This window comes from Petaurus breviceps, unplaced genomic scaffold (genome assembly GCF_028583685.1).
Source record: "Petaurus breviceps papuanus isolate PSGF00001 unplaced genomic scaffold, PetGlider_PUasm1.0 76369, whole genome shotgun sequence".
Taxonomy (NCBI): domain Eukaryota; kingdom Metazoa; phylum Chordata; class Mammalia; order Diprotodontia; family Petauridae; genus Petaurus; species Petaurus breviceps.
Window position 1 is genome coordinate 1 of NW_027186477.1, and position 24187 is coordinate 24187.

Here is a 24187-nt window from a genome sequence, read left to right on the forward strand (position 1 = left end):
GGGGTAGATTAGTAAGGAATTGAGTAGTTCCCATAGAAGATTAAACGGCTTGTTTTCAAACAAGAATGTTAACTCCGATCTATATTTGAATATATATATAATGACATTTCCCTTGTTCAAGATTTCTATAAATTACATCTCAAATTTTCTTGTTTTAGACACATATCTGAAAGCAGATTCAGGTGTGGGGACGTCAGTTTGTCAAACTATGTCAGTTTGAACATTTCTGTAAACTAGAAATTCTTATATATTAAATTTAAATTAATAATTTTCTTGGACAGACTTGTGTGTAAAATACAGAGCATAGTATTACTATTTTTTCTTCAACACAAACATGGAGCTTCAGGCAAAAAGTTTATTTTTAATTAAGTTTGGACTTAGCATACCTCCTCTGGGATTAACCAAAGTATAAATCTGCCACCAAAAATTCCTATATGCATTACGTTCAAAAGGTTACTTTCTGGTGTGAATTCTCTGGTGTTGAATAAGGCCTGACCTATGCCTAAAGGTTTTCCTACATTCATTGCATTCATAGGGTTTTTCTCCAGTGTGAATTCTCTGGTGCTGAGTAAGGGCTGAGCTCTGATTGAAAGCTTTCCCACATTCATTACATTCATAGGGATTTTCTCCTGTGTGTATTCTCTGATGTCTAATAAGCACTGAGATTTGACCAAAAGATTTCCCACATTCATTACATTCATAAGGTTTCTCTCCACTATGAATTCTCTGATGTCTAATCAGTTTTGAACTCTGACTGAAAGCCTTCCCACATTCATTACATTCATAGGGTTTCTCTCCAGTGTGAATTCTCCGATGCTGAATGAGATCTGAGCTTCCCCTGAAGGCTTTACCACATTCATTGCATCCATAAGGTTTCTCTCCAGTATGAATCCTCTGATGTTGAACAAGATGTGAGCTCCACCTGAAGGCTTTTCCACATTCATGACATTCATAGGATTTTCTTCCATTGTGAATTCTCTGATGTTGAATAAGGGCTGAATTTTGTTTGAAGGTTTGGCCACAGGTATCACATCTATGAAGTCTTTCTCTTTGATGTATAACAAGGGTTGAGTCTAAACTATAGCTTCTTTCACACTCTTTCTGCTCTGAATCTCTCTTGATGGGGGGGATAATGCTGTGAGTGACTGTAACTTGCATGAAATCTTGCTCCTGCAAATCAGAAGCATTCAGTCTCTCCCCTATGGCATTTCTATGCTGCTTTTCTAAGGTGCCTTCACATTCATAGTCTTTTTTTAAATCAAGTTCCTGGATTATGCATCTCTGAGATGTTTCTGATGTTGCCCTCAGTGATTCCACTTCAGATATTTTCAGTTTATGAGCTGGCCACTTGCTCTTAGTCTTACTTTGATAATCTAAAAAAATAAATAGAAAACAATCAATGTTATTTGTTTCTTACACTGAAAACAGAAAACATTCTCTATCCTCAAATAGTGTAATCTCATTTTGAATTTAATATCTCCTGTGAATAATGAAAAGAGGTAGGGATAAAGGAGGAATAGCACTTCCAGACCTCAAACTATTAGTTGGCAAAGATGTCAAAAATTAATACTGGAGGAGTTGTAAGAAGATAGACAACCTTCAAAGCAAACTCTGCAGACCTCGAAGTCACTGAAAAGAGCTCCCCATTCCAAACATCAAAGTTGCCCACCATCATTAGTCAGAAGACTGTTCTTCCCTGATTCTTCTCTTTTGTACAGCTCAAATAATAGTCTTCAAAATCATCTGGTATTGGTTTAAAAAATAAGTAAATCAATAGAACAGACTAGACAAGGGAAAATCAGAAACAATGTGACTCAATAATCTAGTGATCAATAAACTAGCAAACAAAATATTTAGGAAAGAACTCACTATTTGATAAAACATGCTAAGGAAAACTGGAAAGTAATATGATAGAAATCAGGATTAAATCAACACCTTTTAATCTCTTCCACATTAGATTCTGAATGGATATGAAAACATTAATACCAGAGGTCATATAAAGAAATCAGAAGAGAAGCAGATCATATACTTTCCCTGGCTACACATAGGAGATATATTCTTAACTAATCAAGGAATAGAAGCAAGTATGTAACATAAAATAGATAAATTGATTACATGAAACTGAAAAGTTTCCATACAAACAAAATTAATGCTGCTAGGATAACAAGGGTGGTAGTGAATGAGAGAGGAATAAAAAGCTTTTTATCAAATTTCTCAGATAGCGGTCTGATATCCAATATACATATATACACATTATACACATACATACACACATACATATACATACATACATACATACACATATATCACTAAATACCATTCCCCAAAAGATAAATGGTCAAAGAGTATGAACAAACGGCTCTCAAAAGGATTGTGAACTGTTAACAACCATATGGAAGAACACTCCAAATCATTAATAATAAGAGAACTAACTGCAAATCAAATCATCCTTAAAGTTTCACCTCATATCCAGCAAGTTGGCAAAGGTGTCAAAAATTAATACTGGAGGAGTTGTAGGAAGATAGACAACCTTCAAAGCAAACTCTGCAGACCTGGAAGTCACTGAAAAGAGCTCCCCATTCCAAACATCAAAGTTGCCCACCGTCATTAGTCAGAGGACTGTTCTACCCTGATTCTTCTCTTTTGGACAGCTCAAGTAAGCAATAAGAAAGGCCCAGTGTCTTTACATACAAGAAATCTTAAGCTCCTCTGCATCACATTTGATGGCTGTCATTCAGATGGCAAAAGGGACGTGGAACTAAAATGGTGAAGGTGTGTAAGTAATAAACTATGATCACAGACAAAGAGAACATATATTCAGACAAAATGAGAGAAGGTGGTGACAAAATTAGAGAATCCTTTAGATGAAAAGGATCTCAAGAGATCATTTGATCCAGCCTTTTTCCTTCAAGTAAATGAATACCAACATCATTTTGAAGAATTAAAAAAAATATTATTCATCAAGTTATCCAGACTGAGATTCCATAAAAAGGTCCCTCTGAAGGATATGAAGGATGCTTTTGATCCAACTGAAAATTCTACAAATTAAACCTTTGGCATCTTCAAAGAGGGGAAAGTAGATTAACATTTTCCTCATAAAAATTCTTCATATATTTTAATATACTGTCACGCCTTACAAATTCTTCTGTATTATAAATAATTCCTTTGGACTTTCCTCACAGATTTATTTTCTATCCCCATAATAATTTTAGTCACTCTCTTCTGAGCAGTTTCTCCATATCTTTGCAAAGTATGTGGATCAAGACTAGATCCAATGTTCCTTATTAAGGGGCTGACTGAGTCAGGAGGAGAATTAATTATCAAATTGTAAATGTCTTTCTGTTTTTACTGTATTTCGGTATCAGGCTGGCTTTTCCCACAATGGTGTTACATTGCTAACTTATTAAGCTTATAGTCACCTATGACCTGCCCTCCCCCATTCCCACCCCTTTTTTTTCTGTGCTTGTGCTTAGCCAGTTCTTTTTTCATCATGTATGTGTTTTATTGGGTATTTTTCTCTCTAAATATGGAACCTTATTCTTACTGAACTTCATTGCTTTTTTTGTTTGTCAAACTCATCTTAAAATTCATTCCAGTTTTCTGAAGTATGAACAGCCCTACCTTTGTTATTATCTTCAGACATGCTGAACAGACTTGATTCCTCAACATTAGAGAACCTAAATGTATACGTATATAGGAATGTTGTGTGGGGTCTTCCAGCTATTTGTTTATCCACTGAATATTACTAACAAAACAATATTCAAGATATCACTTATCAATTCTCCCTTGTCTATGACATAATAGTGAATTAAATTGATATAGTATAATTTGCTCTTCTCCAAAACAAGGTCTTCTCATCCATAAAACCTTCCTAGATCTCCCTGGTTATTAATGACTTCTCCTACTCCCAAAACCCCAACCAGACCTCCCTTAGGAGGTAATACTGTACATTGGAGCTAGTTGTATTGGTATTTTATTCCCCTGTTATTCCTAAAGGCCCTGCCACCTCCCCAGGCCTGATGTTATGTTCTCTATCAGTAAGCATTTAATGAATATTTGTAGCGTAGTATCTTATGGTCTGTGCAGCTGCAAATTTATGTATGGTTTCTTAATACCTTTGCAAGTCTCATTGTTAAAATTCAGGAATTTCCAGAATTATCCTCTTGTCCTCCATGACATCTCAAAAAATACTGGTTAGAAAGTCAGTAGAATTTGTCAAATATCCTAGAGTTCATGTCAGTAGTCCTTGTTGATATAAATATGTCCAGGCTTTCTAGGTACTCTTTATTTTTCTCCCCATTTTCATACTACATACTACATATTATATTTCATATTACATACTACATACTGTAGTACTAATGATGACAAGGTAAAGTCCAATTCACATATAAGTCTGACAGCACTGCACATCTAACCCCAGATTTACTGAAAATATGAATTTGTAGTGCCATGGAAGACACAGAAAGAAAATATAAGACAACCCCAAAATACTAGAAAAACAGTAGGGTATTGGCAGTATCATATGTCAAAGATGGCATTATTTTAGTATGGGTTTTCATCCCTTATTGTACCTGAGAGATTTAAGTGAACTGTTCACATCCGAGAAGCCTCTAATAATAACTGTCATCTACATTTCTATAGTATTTTAAGATTTGAAAAGCATTTTATATATGTAATTTCATTTGATCCTCCCAATAACCCTATGAAGTTTATTACAAGTATTACTATCTATATCTTTTATAGATCATGAAATTCTAGCTCAGAAAGATGAAGTGAAATGGTCAGACCAGTAATTGTCAGAGGAAGGATTTAAACTCAGTTTTCTGAGCATGGTATTCTTTTTACTATAGTGTGCTGTCTTTCTATCCTGTTATCATCTACCCTATTATCATTAAGCTCCCTTCCCTATATCTTTCCTCTCTTTTGATGAATATATTCAGTGGAAACTATTTGAATATTACCTTCTTAGTCTTATTAGGGAGTCAAGGTTGCCTAATAGCTTTTTAAGCAGCCACCAGTTCTTAATTTTTCAATTTTATTTTTACTGTCTACTAGTGTCCCTTAGTACAATCTGCTTGTTTAAAATTCATGATTTTTATCTTACTTCTCTTAGAATTTTGTAGGACTTTGTATTTAACCATTTAACAAGCATTTCCCTCCAAGTTTCCCACCTAAAGCTCCCCAAGTAATTCAACCTAATGGAAAGGATTAAATCAAGTATCTTCTCTAGTTGATTTTTCTGCAACAACACAGTATTCCCAACACAATTCCAAAATCCACTTGCAAATATTCCTGAGAAACAATCCATTGGATCATACTTATCCCAGTAGTGAAAGTCTTCTATTACTACTAGATCCTGGTCTGAAGCTAATTACCATAGGCAATTTTTACCCATCTTTTTCACCTGATTTAAAGGACTAATGGAGAATAGACACCTCTCATTTTGTTATCCTTTTTTATCCCCTTTCCATTTAACCCATATAAGTTGTTGGCCTCCCTCTGATCGTTGAGCCTCTGACATGACATATTTATTTCTGATATACAATGCAACAATATCGCCTATTTTATCTCATCTTTCCTAAATGACCTTTGTCTTTCTGGTCTAACTCTCAAGTAATAAGTGCTATCACTCCTAAAGAGGTAAAAAAAAAAGAAAAGAAAGGAAGCAAACAGGCAGAAACAAATGGGGTAGAAGAAGAGACGCATAGGGTTATGAACAGAGTTGATATCAATAAATCTTAGTTAGAAAGTGGGGAATCACTGAGAAACAAATTTTTAAAAATACATTATATTTAATCTCACTGCTCCCACTGCAGACTTCTATCTCAGGCACCCCTGTTTGACTTGTGTCTGAGAGCTGCTGGCACAAAAGTACCATGTCTTTCTAATCATTAGGAAGGATGCTTTCAGGTAGAGAATTAGAGACAATAACAAAAGAGAAAAGCAAAAAGAGCTCCTGAACAAAAACAGGGAAACCTCTAATGCTTCTAATAATATTCCTCTTCTTCTTTATTCCTCCCAGACAGAATACCACTCCTTACCATTTTGTAGGGGATAAGACTCATTACATTCACACTCGAACTGTGTTTCAATGGGTTTCATATTTAGCGATTCCTTCGATTTTCTTGGAGATGTCATCTCTGTCCAGACTACTCCTGGCCCTTGTCCATGGGTCTGAACCTGGAAACAATGGAATTCTGTTTGGTTTTAGTCGGATTAATTATGGGAAATGATGCTAAAATGTCTTAGAATGGAGTGCAGGGAACATTCACCCAAAGGCCAGAGAACAGATGAAAGAAACAAGAGTATTTTTTCTTTAAGGATGGTGAAGAGACTACTAGAAGAAAAACTAGAGAGAAAACCAAGACAGTGATTAATAACTCTAGCTACGTCTTTTGTTGCTTAGTTGTTTCTGTCATGTATGACTCTTTGTGACCATGTTTGGGTTTTTCTTAGCAAGAAAAACTATAGTGGTTTGTGATTTCCTTCTCCATCTCATTTTACTAACAAGATAAAACATGGTTAAGTGATGTGCTCAAGATCGAACAGTAAGTATCTGAGATCACATTTGAACTCAAGTCCTCCTGACTTCAAGGCAGGCCCTTTATCCACTATACCATCTAGCTGCCCTAGTCATATTATATCATAGTATATCGTATCGTATCGTATCATATTGTATCATATCAGTATAAGCTTGAAATGCGTAACTCTCTTTTCATTGCCATGAAGATATCCTCTTGCTCTGGTCCAGGATTCCATGGTCTTACTTTCTTATTTTTCTTTTTCAAAAAAGTTTTATTTATATCTTTTGTTTCTTATACCAGTCATTCTCCAATAATCACTCCCTCCCCTCCTTCCCCTTAACAGTAAACAAAGGAAAACAGGTAAGTAAAACTGATGGACAAAGCAAATGATAACATATGCAACCCTCCATGTCCATAGTGTCCCACCTTTCTTCTAAAAAGAATAAAATGTATTTCATTACCTACTCTTTTGTGTCCTCACTTTCTCATAACAGATCACACCAATTTCCTTCCTACCTGGTGGCCTGGTTCATCAAGTTCTTTCTCCAAGTCCTCCAGCACAGTCACTGCCTCTTCTCCACTCCCTGGACTATGCTCCTGCACCCAAGTCTGGAGTTCTTCAGGAAGGATGCTCAGGAACTGTTCCAGAACCAACAGCTCTAAGATTTGTTCCTTTGTGTGCATCTCTGGCCTCAGCCACTGATGACAGAGTTCCCGTAGTCTACTTAGAGCCTCGCGAGGCCCAGGGGTATGGTGATAGGCAAACTGTCTGAAACGCTGTCGGAAGATCTCCTGACAGAGGGCGTTATTTCCTTTCAAGCAAGATTCTTGTTCCCAAATATGGTCCTCCTGATCTTCTACCTTTACTATCCAAAGTCCCTCTTGTTCTTGCAGAGGAAGAGTCCTGATATATTCTGCTGACATTCTGTATTGGAATAGGTCAGAAGAAGCCTCACTCCAGCTGGGGTCTGGGTAGTGGGAAGAAATGATCTCCAAGGATCTTTCTAAGGTATAAGAAATGACCATTAGTGTTCAGAAAAGTGAGCAGCTAAATCAGAAAGTGTCATTATAATAGTTCTCTTCACCTAGCCAAGATTCCTTCAGGCTTCCTACAGAGATTAGCAGAGAACTCCAACCCCCAAAAGACACCTTTATAAGCAAGATATATATATATATATATATATATATATATATATGTATATATATATAATATCTATATTTTACCATGGTTTTGCTCTGTGGGCAAGCCTCTAGACCATTTTACAGGCCTCAGGGCTCAGTCTGGCTCCCAAGGTACCCATTCCTTTTTCATTATAAATTAATGATATCTGTCTATCATAAATGGGTAAAATAATAATCTACTATCTAAGTCTGTCAAACTGCGTAACTTGGTCTTGAAACAGACTACCTAAGACATACAATCAATCCTGCCCAACCACCAGAGCTATAATTTGTAATAATTCCACTGGTCCTCACTACTATTCATGAAAAGGGAAAGAGTGGATAGCACGCACATCTCACAGGTAAGAAGCCTGATGGCACAAGGATTAAATGACCTGGACCTATAATTTCATTAGTACAAAGAACTACCAGATGAGGGAACTTCCTCTATCAGTAAAGGTTGGCTCTTTTTCTTCAGGTCTTAGGGAGTTGCCTAGAGCAACAAGAGATTGTCACTTGTCCAGAGTGACAAAGTCAGTACATGTCAGAGATATAACTTGAAGCCTGGTATTCCTGGTTCCCACTATGCCAGGACGCCTCTCAAATTAAACATGTTATACATAAATTATTCTTCCCCCAAAGCCAATTCCTTTTTCTAGACTCTATCTCTTACAATTTATCTAGTCACCAAGGTGCAAAACCTTTGACGTTATCTAAAACTTGCCTTCATGCCTTTGTTCCATGCCATTCTCTATTCCTATATGCCTTTCCCCCAAGACCTTTATTTCCATCCTGTTGATTCAGGATATCATTTTTATCTGCCCTTCCTTTATATTCTCACTCCTATCATCTTAGTAAAGGACCTGATATATTGGTCCAGTTAACCAGGTTTTTTCTTCTGAGTTCAAGGGAAAGGAACTATTCATCACAAAGGTTAAATCAAATTGGATGTCCCATAGACACAACATGTTCAAAACTGACCTCATTATTTCTCTCCCCAAACCCTCCTCTCTTCCCAACTTCCTTATGACTCTGAGTGAACCACCATATACCTGGTCATCCAGGTTCACAGTCCCAAACCTAATCTGTTACTGAGGTCTGTTGATCTTATCTTTGTAATATCTCTCATATACACCCCATTCTTTCCCATGAAACTGACACCATCCTGGTACAGGCTTTCATTACCTTACACCTTTTTTTGCAATAGGCTGCTGATTGATCTCTCTGCAACAATTCTCTCCTCTTTCTAGTCCAACCCCTACTCAGCTGTCATAGTGATCTTCTTAAAGTGCACCTCATCATGTCACTCCCTTTGTGATAAACTCCAGTAGCTTTCTATCACCTCCAGGATCAAATATTAAATCTTTTGCTTGGCATTTAAAGTCATTTACAACCTGCCCCCCTACCCCTTAGCTTTCCAATACTTTACAACTTACAAACCTCTCCTCTACCTCTCCTACCTGGTCTTCAAGCCAGTGACATTGACCTCCTTTCTATTTCTTTCACATGATGGCTCCCTCACCCATGCCTGCAATGCCTTTTTATCCTTGCCTCCTGGGTTCAAGTCTCAGCTAAAATCCCGAGATGCAATGGAGAGAGCACTTGGCCTGAGTTCAAGTATGCCTTGGACACTTACTAGCTGTGTGACCCTGAGTAAGTCACTTAACCTGTTTGGCTCAGTTTCCTCATCTGTAAAGTGGGGATAATAACAGCACCTACCTGGCAGGATTGTTGTCAGGATCAAATGAGATAATAATTGTAAAGCACCTGGCACAGAGCAGGTGCTATATAAATGGTTTGCTATTACTATTTATTTTACAGGAAACCTTTTCCTGATCCTCCTTAATTCTAGTGACTTTTCTCTGTTCTCGTTCTCTATTACTACTTATCCTGTACACAGTAGTTTGCCTGTTGCCTCCCCTATTAACTATGTGAGCTCCTTGACAGCAAAGGGCTGTTTGGCCTTTCTTTGTATCTCCAGGTTTAGTACAGTGCCTGGCACATAATACTGAGCAGCCCAATCACCCTTCCTGAACTACTTTTTGTTTTCCCCCAAACAATCAGGGGCTGTACAATCAGGGATGAAGACAAAAATGAAAAGCCTATACCTTCAAAAAGCTTATGTTCTATTGGCAGTTTTCATATTTTATAGCAGTAGAGGGTTTCTAGTTTCTCAAATACTTTCAAATAAAAAAGTTAATCTGCCACAAATGAAAGAGATGAGGAGAGGGGGAGAAGACTATCTGTTAAGTCATGTATGGGGTAATTTCTTCTCAGAGAGAAGCACCTTTCAGAAAAACTGGCTTCTGAGGCCATTTTATCTTCTTTGTGGGGGTATTAGGGAGATGATTCTCATTAGGGATGAGAGCAGGGTCTTATAGAGCCTCCCTTTCTCCCCCAGCTCCAAACCCATCTCCTCATCCCTGCCCTTCAAGTATAGGCCAAGGAAAGACGTCACGCGCAAAAGCTGTTACCATGGTGACTGTGCCCCTCCCCCCCGCCCCCGGCCAACTTTACATCAAAAGTGGGGATCCAAGCTCCTCCCTGGGTCTTCCTACCGGCCAGAGTGGCCACCGTGACTGGAGGCGGCGGCGAGATAGGCTGTGGCGACCAAGAGACTGGACCACTTGGTCCGCCAACACGGACTCACCTCACAAGCTCTATCGATTCAATGCAGTCGATTCTGGGGCTGGGACTGGGGCGGCCAGCACGTCTGTGGGCTCTGAAAAGTAGTGCGCTTGCGCCAATGTCTCTTTTCCCAGAGGCCTCTGGGCTTCCAAAACTCCTTCTCTCAGAAGGCTGTCCTACCCTAGGGTCTCCACGAGTTTAGAGAGAGCTTAACCTCCTTAGTAGGTAGAAGCATCTCGCTCCCTCCTCCCCAGCCATTGCATGCATCCATCCTTCTAAGTCTGCATGACGGCACTGAGCATGTGCAGGGTGAGAGTCTATTGATCAAGGGAGAAGGAGCATACTAAGCCGAATCTCTTTACTGATTAATGCCATGGCAACCCCTTCAGCATCTTACTCTGTCCTCTCCGCTTCTCTCTGTCCCTCCTCCTCTCCCTAGATTCTTTCACGTCATGCCTGGGGGTTGTGTGGTAATGCGTGAGTAAACACTTTGAAAAGTATGAAGCTGTCTAAAAATAGGCGGGAATATTATTAACACTGTTAATGTTAGTGACTTTTCAGTTAACGTGTCTAATCTAATTGGAAATTCCGGGTAGGTTTGTAATTGTTGGGACGTAAAAATCAGGAGGCAAAAGTTATCTCAAGTGAGTTTATTAACTGTAACAAGCAATAGCCAGACTGCATATATGTGCAGATTGAATACATGCATGCAAATAGGGAGAATTCCCCTAAATAGCTCCAATTTTTATACCCTTTTACAAATAACTCTCGTTTCTTCTCTTTACTACGTATTGTTCCCCAGTTGACATGATATTGATAATCCTTTTTCTTATCCTGAAGACATTCTAAGAGGTCTCCTAAATAAACTACAATCCTGCAGTTTTTCAGAAACTCTATTGCCTCCTTTTTCTGTTTTGCAACCTAATGGGTCAGCACGAATTATTTTCCTTTTATTTCAGTATTCTGTGAGAATTGGCAGTTTTGATATTTTATAACAGTAGAGGGTTTCTCATTTCTCAAATACTTTCACACACAAAATTTAACCCATCATAACCTTTATCAGGGGGTAAAAGAAATAAACTGGATTTTTCACATGCAAATTTTAGATCAAAGAATCTCATAGTTGGAAGGAATCTCAAGAGCCAGTAGTCTAATATTGTCCTAAAAAAATACACTTAACCTCAGACTTGACAAGTGGTCATCCAAAGTTTGTTTGAAGACTTCCAGTAACAGGGAAGCTGTTACCTTCAGAGACATCCCATTACCCTTTAAGATAAGGGTGTGAATTGTTTAGACTTTAGTAAAGTTGAAGGTCATAAGTGACAAAGAGACGATGAAATGAACTTTTTATGGGTTTAACCCCCATATACACCAAAATATTACAGCAAAAAAGTGTTCACCAAAAAAAAAATGGAAACAAAATGGGTACCTATTGATTGGGATAGAGAAAAATTATGTTATGTGAATATAATGGAATATTTCTATGATGTAAGAAATGATGACATGATAAATACAGAGAAGCATGGGAAGATTTACAGGAACCTATGCAAAGTAAAGTAAAAAGAGCCAAGAAAACAACATGGAAGGTGACTACAACAATGCAGGTGGAAAGAATAACTAAAACTAGTATAAGATGAATGTTGCAAAATTCCAAAGAACAAACATGGCCCCAAAGAAGACATACAGGAATTACAACTCTCCCCCCCCCAATCTTTTGCAGAAGTAGGAGGTCCACAGGTATGAAACACTGCATGTATTTTCATATTTTTGATAGGTTTGTTCTGATAACCTTTCACTTCATTTTTTTCTTTTAAAAATTCTTTCTTAAATGGCATGACCCTGAAAGGGAAAAGGGAAGGGGAAAAGATACAGGGAGAAATTTAGGTAACAAAAAAAAAAAAACAAAAGAAATCAAAATTATTTTTAAATGTTTATTTCATACTCTAAAAGGATTCTTAGACTTTGAACAACATAGTTGTACATTAAAAAGCCAGCAGAGGCAACTGCCTTGCCTAAGGATGTAAAAGGTCTTTTTTAATTCAAAGTTAATTTATTTTTAGTTTATAACATTAACTTTCATAAGTTTTAAATTTTCCCTTCCTTCCTTTCCTCCCTCCTCCCCAAGATGGCATGCAATCCAATATAGGCTCTACACATACATTCCCATTAAATAAACTTTCATATTAGTCATGTTGCATAGAAGAACCAAAATAAATAGGACGAACCATGAGAAAGAAAAACAAACAAACAAAAAAAGAAAATAGTCTGCTTCACTCTGCATTCAGACTCCATCATTCTTTCTCTGGATGTGGATGGCATTTCCCATCATAAGTCCTTTGGAATTGTTTTAGATCCTTGAGTTGCTGAGAAGGGCTAAGTCTATCAAAGTCAGTCACTGCACATTAATACTGATACTATGTGCAGTGTTCTCCTGGTTCTGCTCATTTCACTCAGCATCAGTTCATACAAGTCTTTCTAGGTTTTTCTGAAGTCTGACTGTTCATCATTTCTTGTAGCACAATAGTATTCCATTACATTCATATATTATGTGTTCAGTCATTCTTCAATTGACGGGCATCCCCTCAATTTCTAGTTCTTAGCCACCACAAAAAGAGCTGCTATAAATATTTTTGTACACGTGGGTCCTTTTCCCATTTTTATGATCTCTTTTGGATATAGCCCTAGAAGTGGTATTGCTGGTTCAAAGGGTATACAAATTTTTATAGCCCTTTGGACATAGTCCCAAACTGCTCTTTAGAATGCCTCTTTAAAAAAGCTCACAACTCCACCAACAATGAGTTAATGTTCCAACCAACTTTCCCACATCTTCTCCAACATTTATCATTTCCCCGTTTTATCATGTTGGCCAATCTGATAGGTATTTTGATTTGCATCTCTCTAATCAATAGTGATTTAGAGCATTTTTTCATGTGTCGATAGATTTAATTTCTTCCTCTGAAAAATGCTTGTTTATATCCTTTAACCATTTATCTTTTGGGGAATGACTTGTATTCTTGTAAATTTGACCCAGTTCTCTATATATTTTAGAAATGAGACCTTTATCAGAGACACTAGCTATAAAAATTCTTTCCCAGTTTTCTGCTTCCCTCCTAATCTTGGTTGCATTGGCTTTGTGCAAAAACTTTTCAATTTAATGTAATCAAAATTTTCCATTTCATAATATTCTCTATCTCTTGTTTCATCATAAATTCCTCCATTCTGCATAAATCTGACAGATAAACTATTCCTTGATCCTTTATTTGTTTATAGTATTAGCCTTTATATCTAAACCTTGTATCCATTTGACTTTATTTTGATATATGGTGTCAGATGTTGGTCTATGCCCAATTTCTGCTGTACTATTTTCCAGTTTTCCCAGCAGTTTTTGTCAAATACTGAGTTCTTATCCCAGAAGCTGGGTTCTTTGGGTTTATAAAACAATAGATAGCTATAATCATTGACTACCATGTCTTGTGTACTTAATCTATTCCACTGATCTACCCCTCTATTTCTTAGCCAGTACCAAGTAGTTTTGATGACTGCTGCTCTATAATACAATTTAAGATCTGATAGGGCTAGGCCACCTTCCCTAGCATTTCTTTTAATTAATTCCCTTGACATATTCTGGATATTTTGTTTTTCCAGATGAATTTTGCTATAATTTTTTCTAATTCTATAAAATAATTTTGGCAGTTTGGTTGGCATAGCACTGAATAAGTAAATTAATTTAGGTAGAATTGTCATTTTTATTATATTAGACTGGCCTACCCATGAGCAACTGATATTTTTCCATTATTTAGTTCTGTCTTTATTTGTGTGAAAAGTGTTTTGTAATTGTGTTCATATAGTTCCTGGGTTTGTTTTGGCAGGTAGTCCCAAATATTTTATAATGTCTACAGCAACTTTAAATGGAATTTCTCTTTCTACCTCTTCCTGTTGGGCTTTGTTATTAATATATAGAAAGAAATGCTGATTATTTGTGTGGGTTTATTTTATATCCTGCAACTTTGCTAAAGTTGTTTATTATTTCAAGTAGTTTTTTACTTCAAGTTGATTCTCTAGGATGCTCTAAGTATATCATCATACCATCTGTAACGAGTGATAACTTAGTTTCTTCTTTGCCTATTCTAATTCCTTCAATTTCTTTTTCTTATCTTATTGCTAAAGCTAACATTTCCAGAACCATATTGAATAACAGTGGTGGTAATGGATATACTTTTTTCACTCCCAATCTTATTGGAAATGCATCTAGCTTATCCTTCATTACATATAATGCTTGCTGATGGTTTTAGGTAGATGCTACTTCTTTTAAGGAAGGCTCTATTTATTCCTATGTTCTCTAGTGTTTTTTAATAGGAATGGGTATTTCATTTTGTCAAAACTTTTTCTGCATCTATTGAGGTAATCATATGGTTTCTGTTAGTTTTGTTGTTGATATGATCAATAATGCTGACAGTTTTCCCAATATTGAACCAGTCCTGCATTCCTGTTATAAATCCTACCTGATCAAAGTATTATTCTCATGACAAATTGCTATAATCTTTTTGATAATATTTTATATAAAATGTTGGCATTCATTAGGGAAATTGGTCTATAATTTTCTTTCTCTGTTTTGACTCTTCCTGGTTTAGATATCAGTACCATATTTGTATCATAATAAGAATTTGGCAGAACTCCTTTGCCAATTTTCCCAAATAATCTATATAGTGTGGGAATTAATTGTTCTTTAAATGTTTGATAAAATTCACTTGTAAATACATCAGACCCAGGAGATTTTTTCCTAGGGAGTTTATTGATGGTTTGTTCAATTTCATTTTCTGAGATGGGGTTATTTAAGCATTTTACTTCCACTTTCCTTAATCTTTGCAATTTATATTTTTGTAAATATTCATCCATTTCATTAAGATTGTCAAATTTATGGGCATACAGCTGGCAAAATGGTTCCTAATTACATTTTAAATTTCCTCTTCATTGATGGTGAATTCACCCTTTTCATTTCTGATCCTGGTAATTTGTTTTTCTTCTTTCTTTTTTAAAAATCAAATTAACCAAAGGTTTATCAATGTTAGTGTTTTATTTTTCATAAAACCAGCTCTTAGTTTCATTTATTAGTTCAATAGTTTTCTCAATTTCAATTTTATTAATCTCTCCTTTGGTTTTTGGTATTTCTAATTTGGTATTTAATTGAGAATTTTTAATTTGTTCTTCTTCTAACTTTTTCAGTTGCATGCCTAATTCATTGATCTCCTCTTTCTCTATTTTATTCATGTAAGCATTCAGAGATATAAAACTTCCCCTAAGAACTGCTTTCACTGCATCCCATAAGTTTTGGTATATTGTCTTACAACTGTCATTCTCTTGAATGAAGTTATTGATTGTTTCTATGATTTGTTGTTAGACCCACTCATTCTTTGGATTAGATTATTTTGTTTCCAATTAATTTTTAATCTATCTTTCCATGACCCTTTAATACATATAATTTTTATTGCATCATGATCTGAAAAGGATACATTTAATATTTCTGCCTTCTTGAACTGGACTATGAGGTCTTTATGCCCTAGTACATGGTCAATTTTTGTGTATGTGCCATGTACCACTGAGAAAAAGGTATATTCCTTTCTATCCTCATTAAGTTTTTTTTCCAAATGTCTACCATATCTACATTTTTTCCTTTGCTTTTTGGAGGGGGGAGGGCAGGGCAATTGGGGTTAAGTGACTTGTCCAAGGTCACATGGCTAGTTAAGTGTTAAGTGTCTGAGGCCAGATTTGAACTCAGGTCCTCCTGACTCCAGGGCCAGTGCTCTATTCACTTTTCCACCTAACTGCCCGATTTCTACATTTTCTAAAATTCTATTCACCTCCTTAACTTCTTTCTTATTTATTCTGAGGTTAGATTTATCAAGTTCAGAGAATTTGGATGCTATACCACTAAGTGCATATAGGTTTAGTAATGATATCACTTCATTGTCTATCGTGCCTTTTAGCAGGATATAGTTTCCTTCCTTATCTCTTTTGATTAAATCTATTTTTGCTTTTGTTTGCCTAAGATTAGGATTGCTACCCCTGCTTTTTATTTTACTTCTGCTGAAGCATAATATATTTTACTCCAGTCTTTTTTACCCTGTGTAAAATCTCCCTGCTTCAAATGTGTTTCTTGTAAACAATATATTATAGGATTATGGTTTTTACTCTATTTTGCTATCTGCTTCCATTTTATGGGAGAGTTCATCCCATTCACATTCACAGTTATGATTAATATCTGTCTTTCTCTCCATCTTATTTCCACCCCTGTTTATGCTTTTATTTCTCCCTTCTCCCTTTCCCTCCTCAAAAGAATCTTGCTTTTGACCACCACATCCCTCAATGTTCCCTCCCTTCTAACCACCCCCTCCTTTTTCTTTCCCCTTTCCCCTCCTACTGTCTGTAGGGTAAGTTAGATTTCTATAACTGAGTATGTTATTCCCACCTTGAACCACATTTGATGAGAGTGAAGTTCAAACAACGGTAATCTCTCTTCCTTCTCTCCCTCTACTATAATATGTTTTTGTGCCTCTTCATGTGATGTAATTTACCCTTTTCTGCCTCCTCCTTTACTCTTCTCCCACTACAATAGCTTTTCACCCTTTAATTAGGTTGTTTTGTCATCACAACAGTTAATTTATACCCACACCCTCTGTCTATATACATATATATATGTGTGTGTGTGTTTGTGTTTGTGTATGTGTGTGTGTATTCATATATCCCTTTTAAATGTCATAATAAAGCTACAATTCTCAAGATTTACAATTATCATCTTCCCATGTAGGGATGTAAACCATTTGACCTTATTGAATAATATGGTTGGTTTGTTTGTTTTCTGTTTACCTTTTTATTCCTCTCTTAAGTCTTATATTTGAAGATCAGATTTTCCATTGAGCTGTGGTCTTTTCATCAGAAAGTTCTGGAAGTCGCTTATTTCACTGAATATCCATCTCCTTACCTGAAAGATTATGCTCACTTTTGCTGGGTAGTTGATCCTTGGTTGTAATCCAAGTTCCTTTGCCTTGTGGAATATATATCCCAAGTCCTCTGATCTTTTAATGTAGAAGCTGCAAGGCCCTGTGTAATCCTGATTGTAGTTCAGTGATATTTGAATTGTTTCTTTCTGGCTGCTTGCAATATTTTCACCTTGACCTAATAATTCTAGAATTTAGCTACAATATTCTTTGGTGTTTTCAATTTGGGATCTCTTTCAGGAGGTGATCAGTGAATTCTTTTGATGAATATTTTACCCTCTGGTTGTAGGACCTCAGGGCAGTTTTCCTGATGATTTCTTGGAAGATACTGTCCAGGCTCTTTTTTGCATCATGGCTTTCAGGTAGACCAATTATTCTTAAATTATCACTCCTGTTTCTCTTTTCCAGGTCAATTGTTTTTCCAATGAGATATTTTGCATTTTCTTCTATTTTTTCATTCTTTTGATTTTGTTTGACTGATTCTTGATGCCTCATTGAGTCATTAACTTCTATTTGCCCAATTCTAATTTTTAACAATTTTTTTTCTTTAGTTAACTTGTGTATCTCCTTTTCCACTTGGCCAATTTTACTTTTTAAGGAGTCATTTTCACCAATTAGGTTTTCCTTCTTATCCATTTGGCCAATTTTACTTTTTTTTCCCAAATGCTTTATTAACTTCTGATTTACATCATTTGTTTCCGCCAGATTTTGAGTTACAAATTTTCTCCCTGTTTTTCCTCTACCCACAGCCCCAAAATAGCAGTCCCACAGTATATCCCCTCCTCCAATCTGCTCTCTCCCATATTTTCTCCCATACCCCTTTCGACTTTTCCAGTGGATCTCTATGCCCCAGTGCCTGTATATCTTATTTCCTAATTACATGTAAAATAGTATTAATAATATTATATATATTTGAGTATTTGATTTTAAAACTTTGAATTCCAGAAGCATTCCCTTCTTCCCTTGTCTCCCACCCTTACTGGGAAGATGAGAAGTTCAGTATAGGTTAGACATGTGTGGTTAATGCAAAACAATAACACAGTAGATATATTGTAAAAGACTGACTATATTTCCATCCCTCCTATCCCACCTCTGACTTGTTCTCTTCTCTACTTTGATCCTGTCCCTTTTCAAAAGTGGGTGCTCCCAACTTCCCTCCCCCACAGCCTGCCCTCCCTTCCATCATCGCCCCTCTCATCCTCTTCCCCCTACTCTCCTGTAGGGTGAGATACCCTACTTAGTGTGTATTTCATTCCCTCCCCGAGCCAAATTCATTGAGAATAAGGTTGACCCATTCCCTTTTGCCTTCCTATTCTTCCCCTCCATTGTAACCATTCTCCCTTGCCTCTTCTATATGAGATAGTTTACCCCATTCTGTCTCTCTCCATCTCCTCTCATTATATTCCTCTCTCACCTCTTAATTTCACCTTTTAAGTATCTCCCTTTCTGTTAAATTGGTCCTGTACCCTCTATCTATGTATACCTGTAAACATATATACATACATTCACATATGTATTCATATATCCATATACCCTCATATACATATATATATATATATATATTCCCTTCAACTACTGAGAAAAGTTTCATAAGTTACAATTATTGTTTTTCCATGTAGGAATGTTAATAGTTCAACTTTGATAAGTTCCTTATGATTTCTTTTCCCTGTTTACCTTCTCATGCTTCTCTTGCTTCTTGTATCCGAATGTCAAATTTTCTATTCAATTCTGTTTTTTTCAGTAAGAATGCTTAAAAGTCCTCTATTCCACCCTGAAACATGATACTCAGTTTTGCTGGGTAGGTCACTCTTGGTTTTAATCCCAGCTCCTTTGACCTCCAGAATATCATATTCTAAGCCCTTCGATTCCTCAGTATAGAAGCTGCCATATCCTGTGTTATCCTGATTGTGTTTCCACGGTATTCAAATTGTTTCTTCCTGACTGCTTGTAATATTCTCTCCTTAATCTGGGAATTCCAGAACCTGGCTATAATATTCCTAGGAGTTTTCTTTTTGGGATCTTTTTCAGGGGGTGATCGGTGGATTCTTTCAACCTCTATTTTGACCTCTGGTTCTAAAACATCAGGGCAATTTTCCTTGAGAATTTCTTGGAGGATGATTTCAAGGTTCTTTCTTTGATTATGGCTTTCAGGTAATCCAATAATTTTTAAATCATCTCTCCTGGATCTATTTTCCAGGTCAGTGGCTTTTCCAGTGAAATATTTCACAATTCCTTCTTTTTCTTTTGTTTGTTTGGATCTATTTAACAGCATCCTGATTTCTCATAAAGTCATTAGCTTCCATTTGCTCCAATTTAATTTTGAAGGAATGATTCTCCTCAATGAGCTTTTGAGATTCTTTTTCCAAATGGCAAATTCTTCTTTTTAAGGCATTCTTCTCCTCATTGGCTTTTTGAGCTTCTTTTGCCATTTGAGTTAGTCCATTTTTTTTAAGGTAGTATTTTCCTCAGTCATGCTGTTGACTCTCATTTCATAATTTTCTTGCACTGTTCTCATTTCTCTTTCCAATTTTTCCTCCACTTCTCTTATCTGCTTCTTAATGTCCTCTGTGGCCTGTAACCAGCTCATTTTTTTCTTGGAACCTTTTGGTGCAGGAGTTCTGACTTTGTTGTCTTCCTCCTGTTCCATGCTTTGCTCCTTTTTGTCCCCCAAATAAGAGTCTAATGTTGGATTGCTTTGCTTATTTTGCTTCCTTTGCCTGGTCTTGTTGCCACTCAATTACTTGACTTTTGGGCTTTTTGCCACAGTAGGACTCTGCTACCAGACAAGGGAGCTTCCTATGAAACGCTGGGGTTTTCTCAGCTGTCGAAGGTATTAGTTGGGTGCCCTCTCTGAAGCCTCCACAAGCTCTGACCAGCTGGTCACACACCTTAGGATCTCCACCCTAGACCACAATCCAGGTCCATGCAAGTTAAAGCAAGAGTGATTACCTCTCAGATTGGTTGCTTGGTCCCCCTACCATCTGCAGGCCAGGAGCTGAAATTGTCATGTGGCAGGGGCATCTTACCCAGGTGGCAAAAGCCAAAGCATTCCCAACTAACTACTGGGTCCCAAAGTCCACACTGCACTGACCTCTCACTTTGTCCTTAGCATCTATGTGTTGATAATTCTGGATCGCCACAGCAGCTGGTGATCTTGAGTCCCCAAAGCTGGTGTTTGGTGAGGCCTCCCCTAGGGCTAAAACCTCGGGGTGTTGGGCTGGTCTGTGTTTCCAGAACACTGCTCTCAGAACATTGCTCTGGCCTATTCCTGCCAGCATACCAGGCTGCCCTCAGCAGTATGTTAGCTTCTCTGTGTCATTTGGTGGGTTTTGTAGCTCCAAAGTTTGTTTAGAGTCCCCTTTTACATGAATTGGAGGTGTTGGGAGCCGGAGCCACATGGAGGTCCTTTTTCTACTCTGTCATCTTCACTCCACCCCTATTTGATTATTGTACCAATATTCTTCTTCTTCTTCTTTTTCTTTTCTTTTGTTTTTTTGGGGGAGAGGGCAGGGCAATTAGGATTAAGTGACTTGCCCAAGATCACACAGCTAGTAAGTGTTAAGTGTCTGAGGCTGGATTTGAACTCAGGTCCTCCTGACTCCAGGGCTGTGAAGAGACAAGGTAAGCCCCTCTGTGAGGAATAAGATTATACAAACCAATGCCCCAACTCAATATGACTTTTCTGTTACCCTGAGCTGTCTGGGAACAGAGGATCCTGAGAATGTGAGGGCTGTTCCTCTCCTGGGACCCTGGCCAGGTCCTTGAGAAGAGATATGATAACTGCCCAACTCCAGGAACTAGCCACTCCAAGGAAACATTGCTCTTGGGGGGGGGGGGCGCCTTGGAGGGATTGGCCTCTGTCCCAGGCCTCAGAAGATATGATTCTTGCTAAAAACACCTGGCAGTATGCCTTCTTTGTTCTCAGCTCTACTTAAACTGTAAGATTCAAATTGGAATCTCACCCATGGAGGAGACGTCTTGCCTGGGACCCCAGCTTGTGTAGTCAGGTGTTGGTGCTTCCCAGCAATGGCGATGCTTGTAAATATAGATAGATAGATAGATAGATAGATAGATAGATAGATAGATAGATAGATAGATAGATAGATAGATAGATAGATAGATAGATAGATAGATGTAGATATAGACATAGGTATATAGATATATAGATATATATCCATTATTAATCATAGTTTCTCTTATTCTGCTATCTTTAAGCCTCTTACTCTGTTATCTCCAATTTCCTTTCCATTCACCTATATTCTAAATAAACTATATTGGATCCTTTGAAGTGCCAAGTGTTCTGTTCACGCGAATCCTGAAGCTCCTTAATCGGACAGGCTGGTGCTCTATTCACTGCGCCACCTAGCCACCCCCAATATTCTTTTTTTGATCATAACTTTGTTAGTCCAATTATTTTTATATTTTCTCTTCTTGATCTATTCTCCAAATCTGTTTTTCTTATAAGATGTTTCAATTTCTCTTCTATTTTTTCATTATTCATATTTTGTTTAATCATTTCTTGATTTCTTATAATTTCACTGGCTTTACTTTGTCCAATTCTAATTTACAAGGCATCATTTTCTTTCTTAAGATTCTGGATTTCCTTTTCTAGTTGGTTGACTTTCCTTTCATGCCTCTTGTTTTTCTTGGATTATTCTTATTTTCTTTTTTAGTTTTTCCTCCATCTGTGATTTAATTTTTAAAGTCTTTTTAAAGATCTTCTGTAAATTCTTTTTGGGCTGGTGACCATTTGAAATTACTCTTTGGGGGTTTCTTTACTTCAATATCCTACTCTGAAGATGAACCCTGGTCATCTCTATTCCTGTAATGGGTTTCTATAGTTGGATTCTTTCTCTTTTTCTTGTGCATTTTTTTTTTGTGATGATAGCTAATAATTATTTGCAGTCACCTCTAGCTCTGGGGTATGGGAAATGATGCCTCTTGCCCCAGATCTTCAGTTCTCCCCTCTAGCCTGGAAGGAAAGCCAAACTTCCAACCTCCAGTAAGTGCCCACAGCTAGAGGCTTTCTGCTTCACTATTTCTGCACTCACAAGACATGGGCTGGCTCCTTCTCACACCTCACCCACACCCCTGCCACCCTTCACAGCACAACTGGGCCTGACGTTCCTGGTCAGCAGAGGTTTCCTCAACCTTCCTGGGCTCAAAAGTCCAACTCCCCTCATTATCCCATGGGTATAAAGCCTCCCAAACCAACTAACCTCAGGGCTTTCTGCTTGTTGCTTAAGAGGTTTGTGGCTTGCTGTTAAAACAAAACATCCTGGAAGTGTTTACTCTTCACTGGGATCAGACCTAGTCCTGGGATTTTCCTTCTGATCTTCTCAAATTGTCCCTGGAGGACTCTGGTTATGCCCCTGTTCTTATTTATCTCCACCCACACTTTGTTTACCCTAAGGTGTTATTTTAACTCCTTTGTGAGGGAAAATTTTGAGAGTTTGGGATTTTCAGACTTACTCTGCTATCCCACCATAATCCTCTCAAGATTTCTTCTTAATGAAATCTTTGGTACTATCAATCTCCCCCTACCCCACTTATTATTCTTATCACTCATTTCCTGACTCCCTCCCCTCCAATTGTGGTTTCCTTGGAAACTGGATCTCAAAGTGTCTCAATTAACAGTTAACTTGTCTAGATCTCTGCCCACCTGATTTGTGAATGATCAGAATTGGCCCCAAATGGATGCTCTCAGGTTTGGTGGAGTGCTACACACCCCTCCTCCCCCAATATGCATGGTGTCCTGTCCTGGTGACCTGTCCCATTCCTCATGTTCCTCAGTTCTGACCTGGTACTGGCAGTTCAGAGCCTGTTTTCCCCAACAGGCAGTGCTGATACTTCCAGGTTGCAGCCCTTAGCAACCTATTGCCCCTGTAGGAATATGGCAAAGCTTACTTTTGAGCCCCAAACAAACTTCCACAGCCTGGAGTCAGGGCCTTAATGGCACTGAAAATGGGGTGGAGGGAGATAAGGTGAAGGGTAAATTTTGATATAATCGTGTGTCATGTCCTTAGGTTTGCTAGTGTCACCTTGCTGCAGATTGCATAGGATGTGGAAAATGGGTGCTGGGTGAACTCAGAGTCCATAAGCATCAGTTCCTGGATTTGTTTTTTATAACCTTTTGGAAGTTGGTGTATAACCTCTGTAAGTTCTTTGGTATTTTCAGAGTTAACAGTTATTAAGCATAATCTCTGTGCCTCTTTGGTCATTTACTTTCTGGGTCTGACATTTGCCATTTCCTTCTCCAGCTTATTTTACAGATAAGGAAACTAAGGCAAACAGTATTAAATGACTTGCCCAGGGTCTAGTAAGTGTCTGAAGGCCAGATTTGAACTCAGGGAGTGTAGCAGCAAGCACCCCAAGCGTCCTCAGGGTTTGCAGCTACCACAGGTTCTTGGATCTGCTTTGATAAAGGAAAGCAACTCAAAATGGGTTAACAAGCTTACTTTTAATCAGTCAGACATATATATCATTTACCTCGTTCAAGGGAAAAGTCAGCACCCCGAACTTCAAAGTATACAGGCAGAATTATCAAGACAGAAACAGATCAAGTAGACAGATTTCCACACTGTCCAACCATTATATCCATACCAAATCAACATCTGGGTTTTTCAAAGCTGGGGGACTCTCAACAACGGCTTCCCATAATTCAGATCAAATCACAGAACACTTCTCAAAGTGAGTCCCAAAACAAAGCTACACATCAGGGCTTATATAGCCTTCTCCTGGCTCAGAGAATGTAACAACCTTATTGACTCACTGGCCAATCAAGAAGTATCTACTGAAAAACAAGCCTCCCTCCCCAGGCTTCAGGTGCATTTTAGCCTAGGGGCAGGGAAGATCTTCCAAATTTGCATTCCCATTACA

At 37.6% G+C, this 24187-nt stretch overlaps 1 protein-coding gene across 1 annotated transcript; it reads right to left on the bottom strand.

The window, feature by feature from the left end:
• Positions 1-341: 341 nt before the first annotated feature.
• Positions 342-10567, bottom strand: LOC138175236 (zinc finger and SCAN domain-containing protein 30-like). The gene is made up of 4 exons (XM_069105656.1): positions 10336-10567; positions 7041-7528; positions 6042-6180; positions 342-1373 (listed from the first exon to the last, which is right to left on the bottom strand). The coding sequence occupies exons 2-4, from the start codon at positions 7446-7448 to the stop codon at positions 454-456; spliced, it is 1467 nt and encodes a 488-aa protein (XP_068961757.1). The 5' UTR covers positions 7449-7528; positions 10336-10567; the 3' UTR covers positions 342-453.
• Between the last annotated feature and the right edge of the window lie 13620 nt (positions 10568-24187).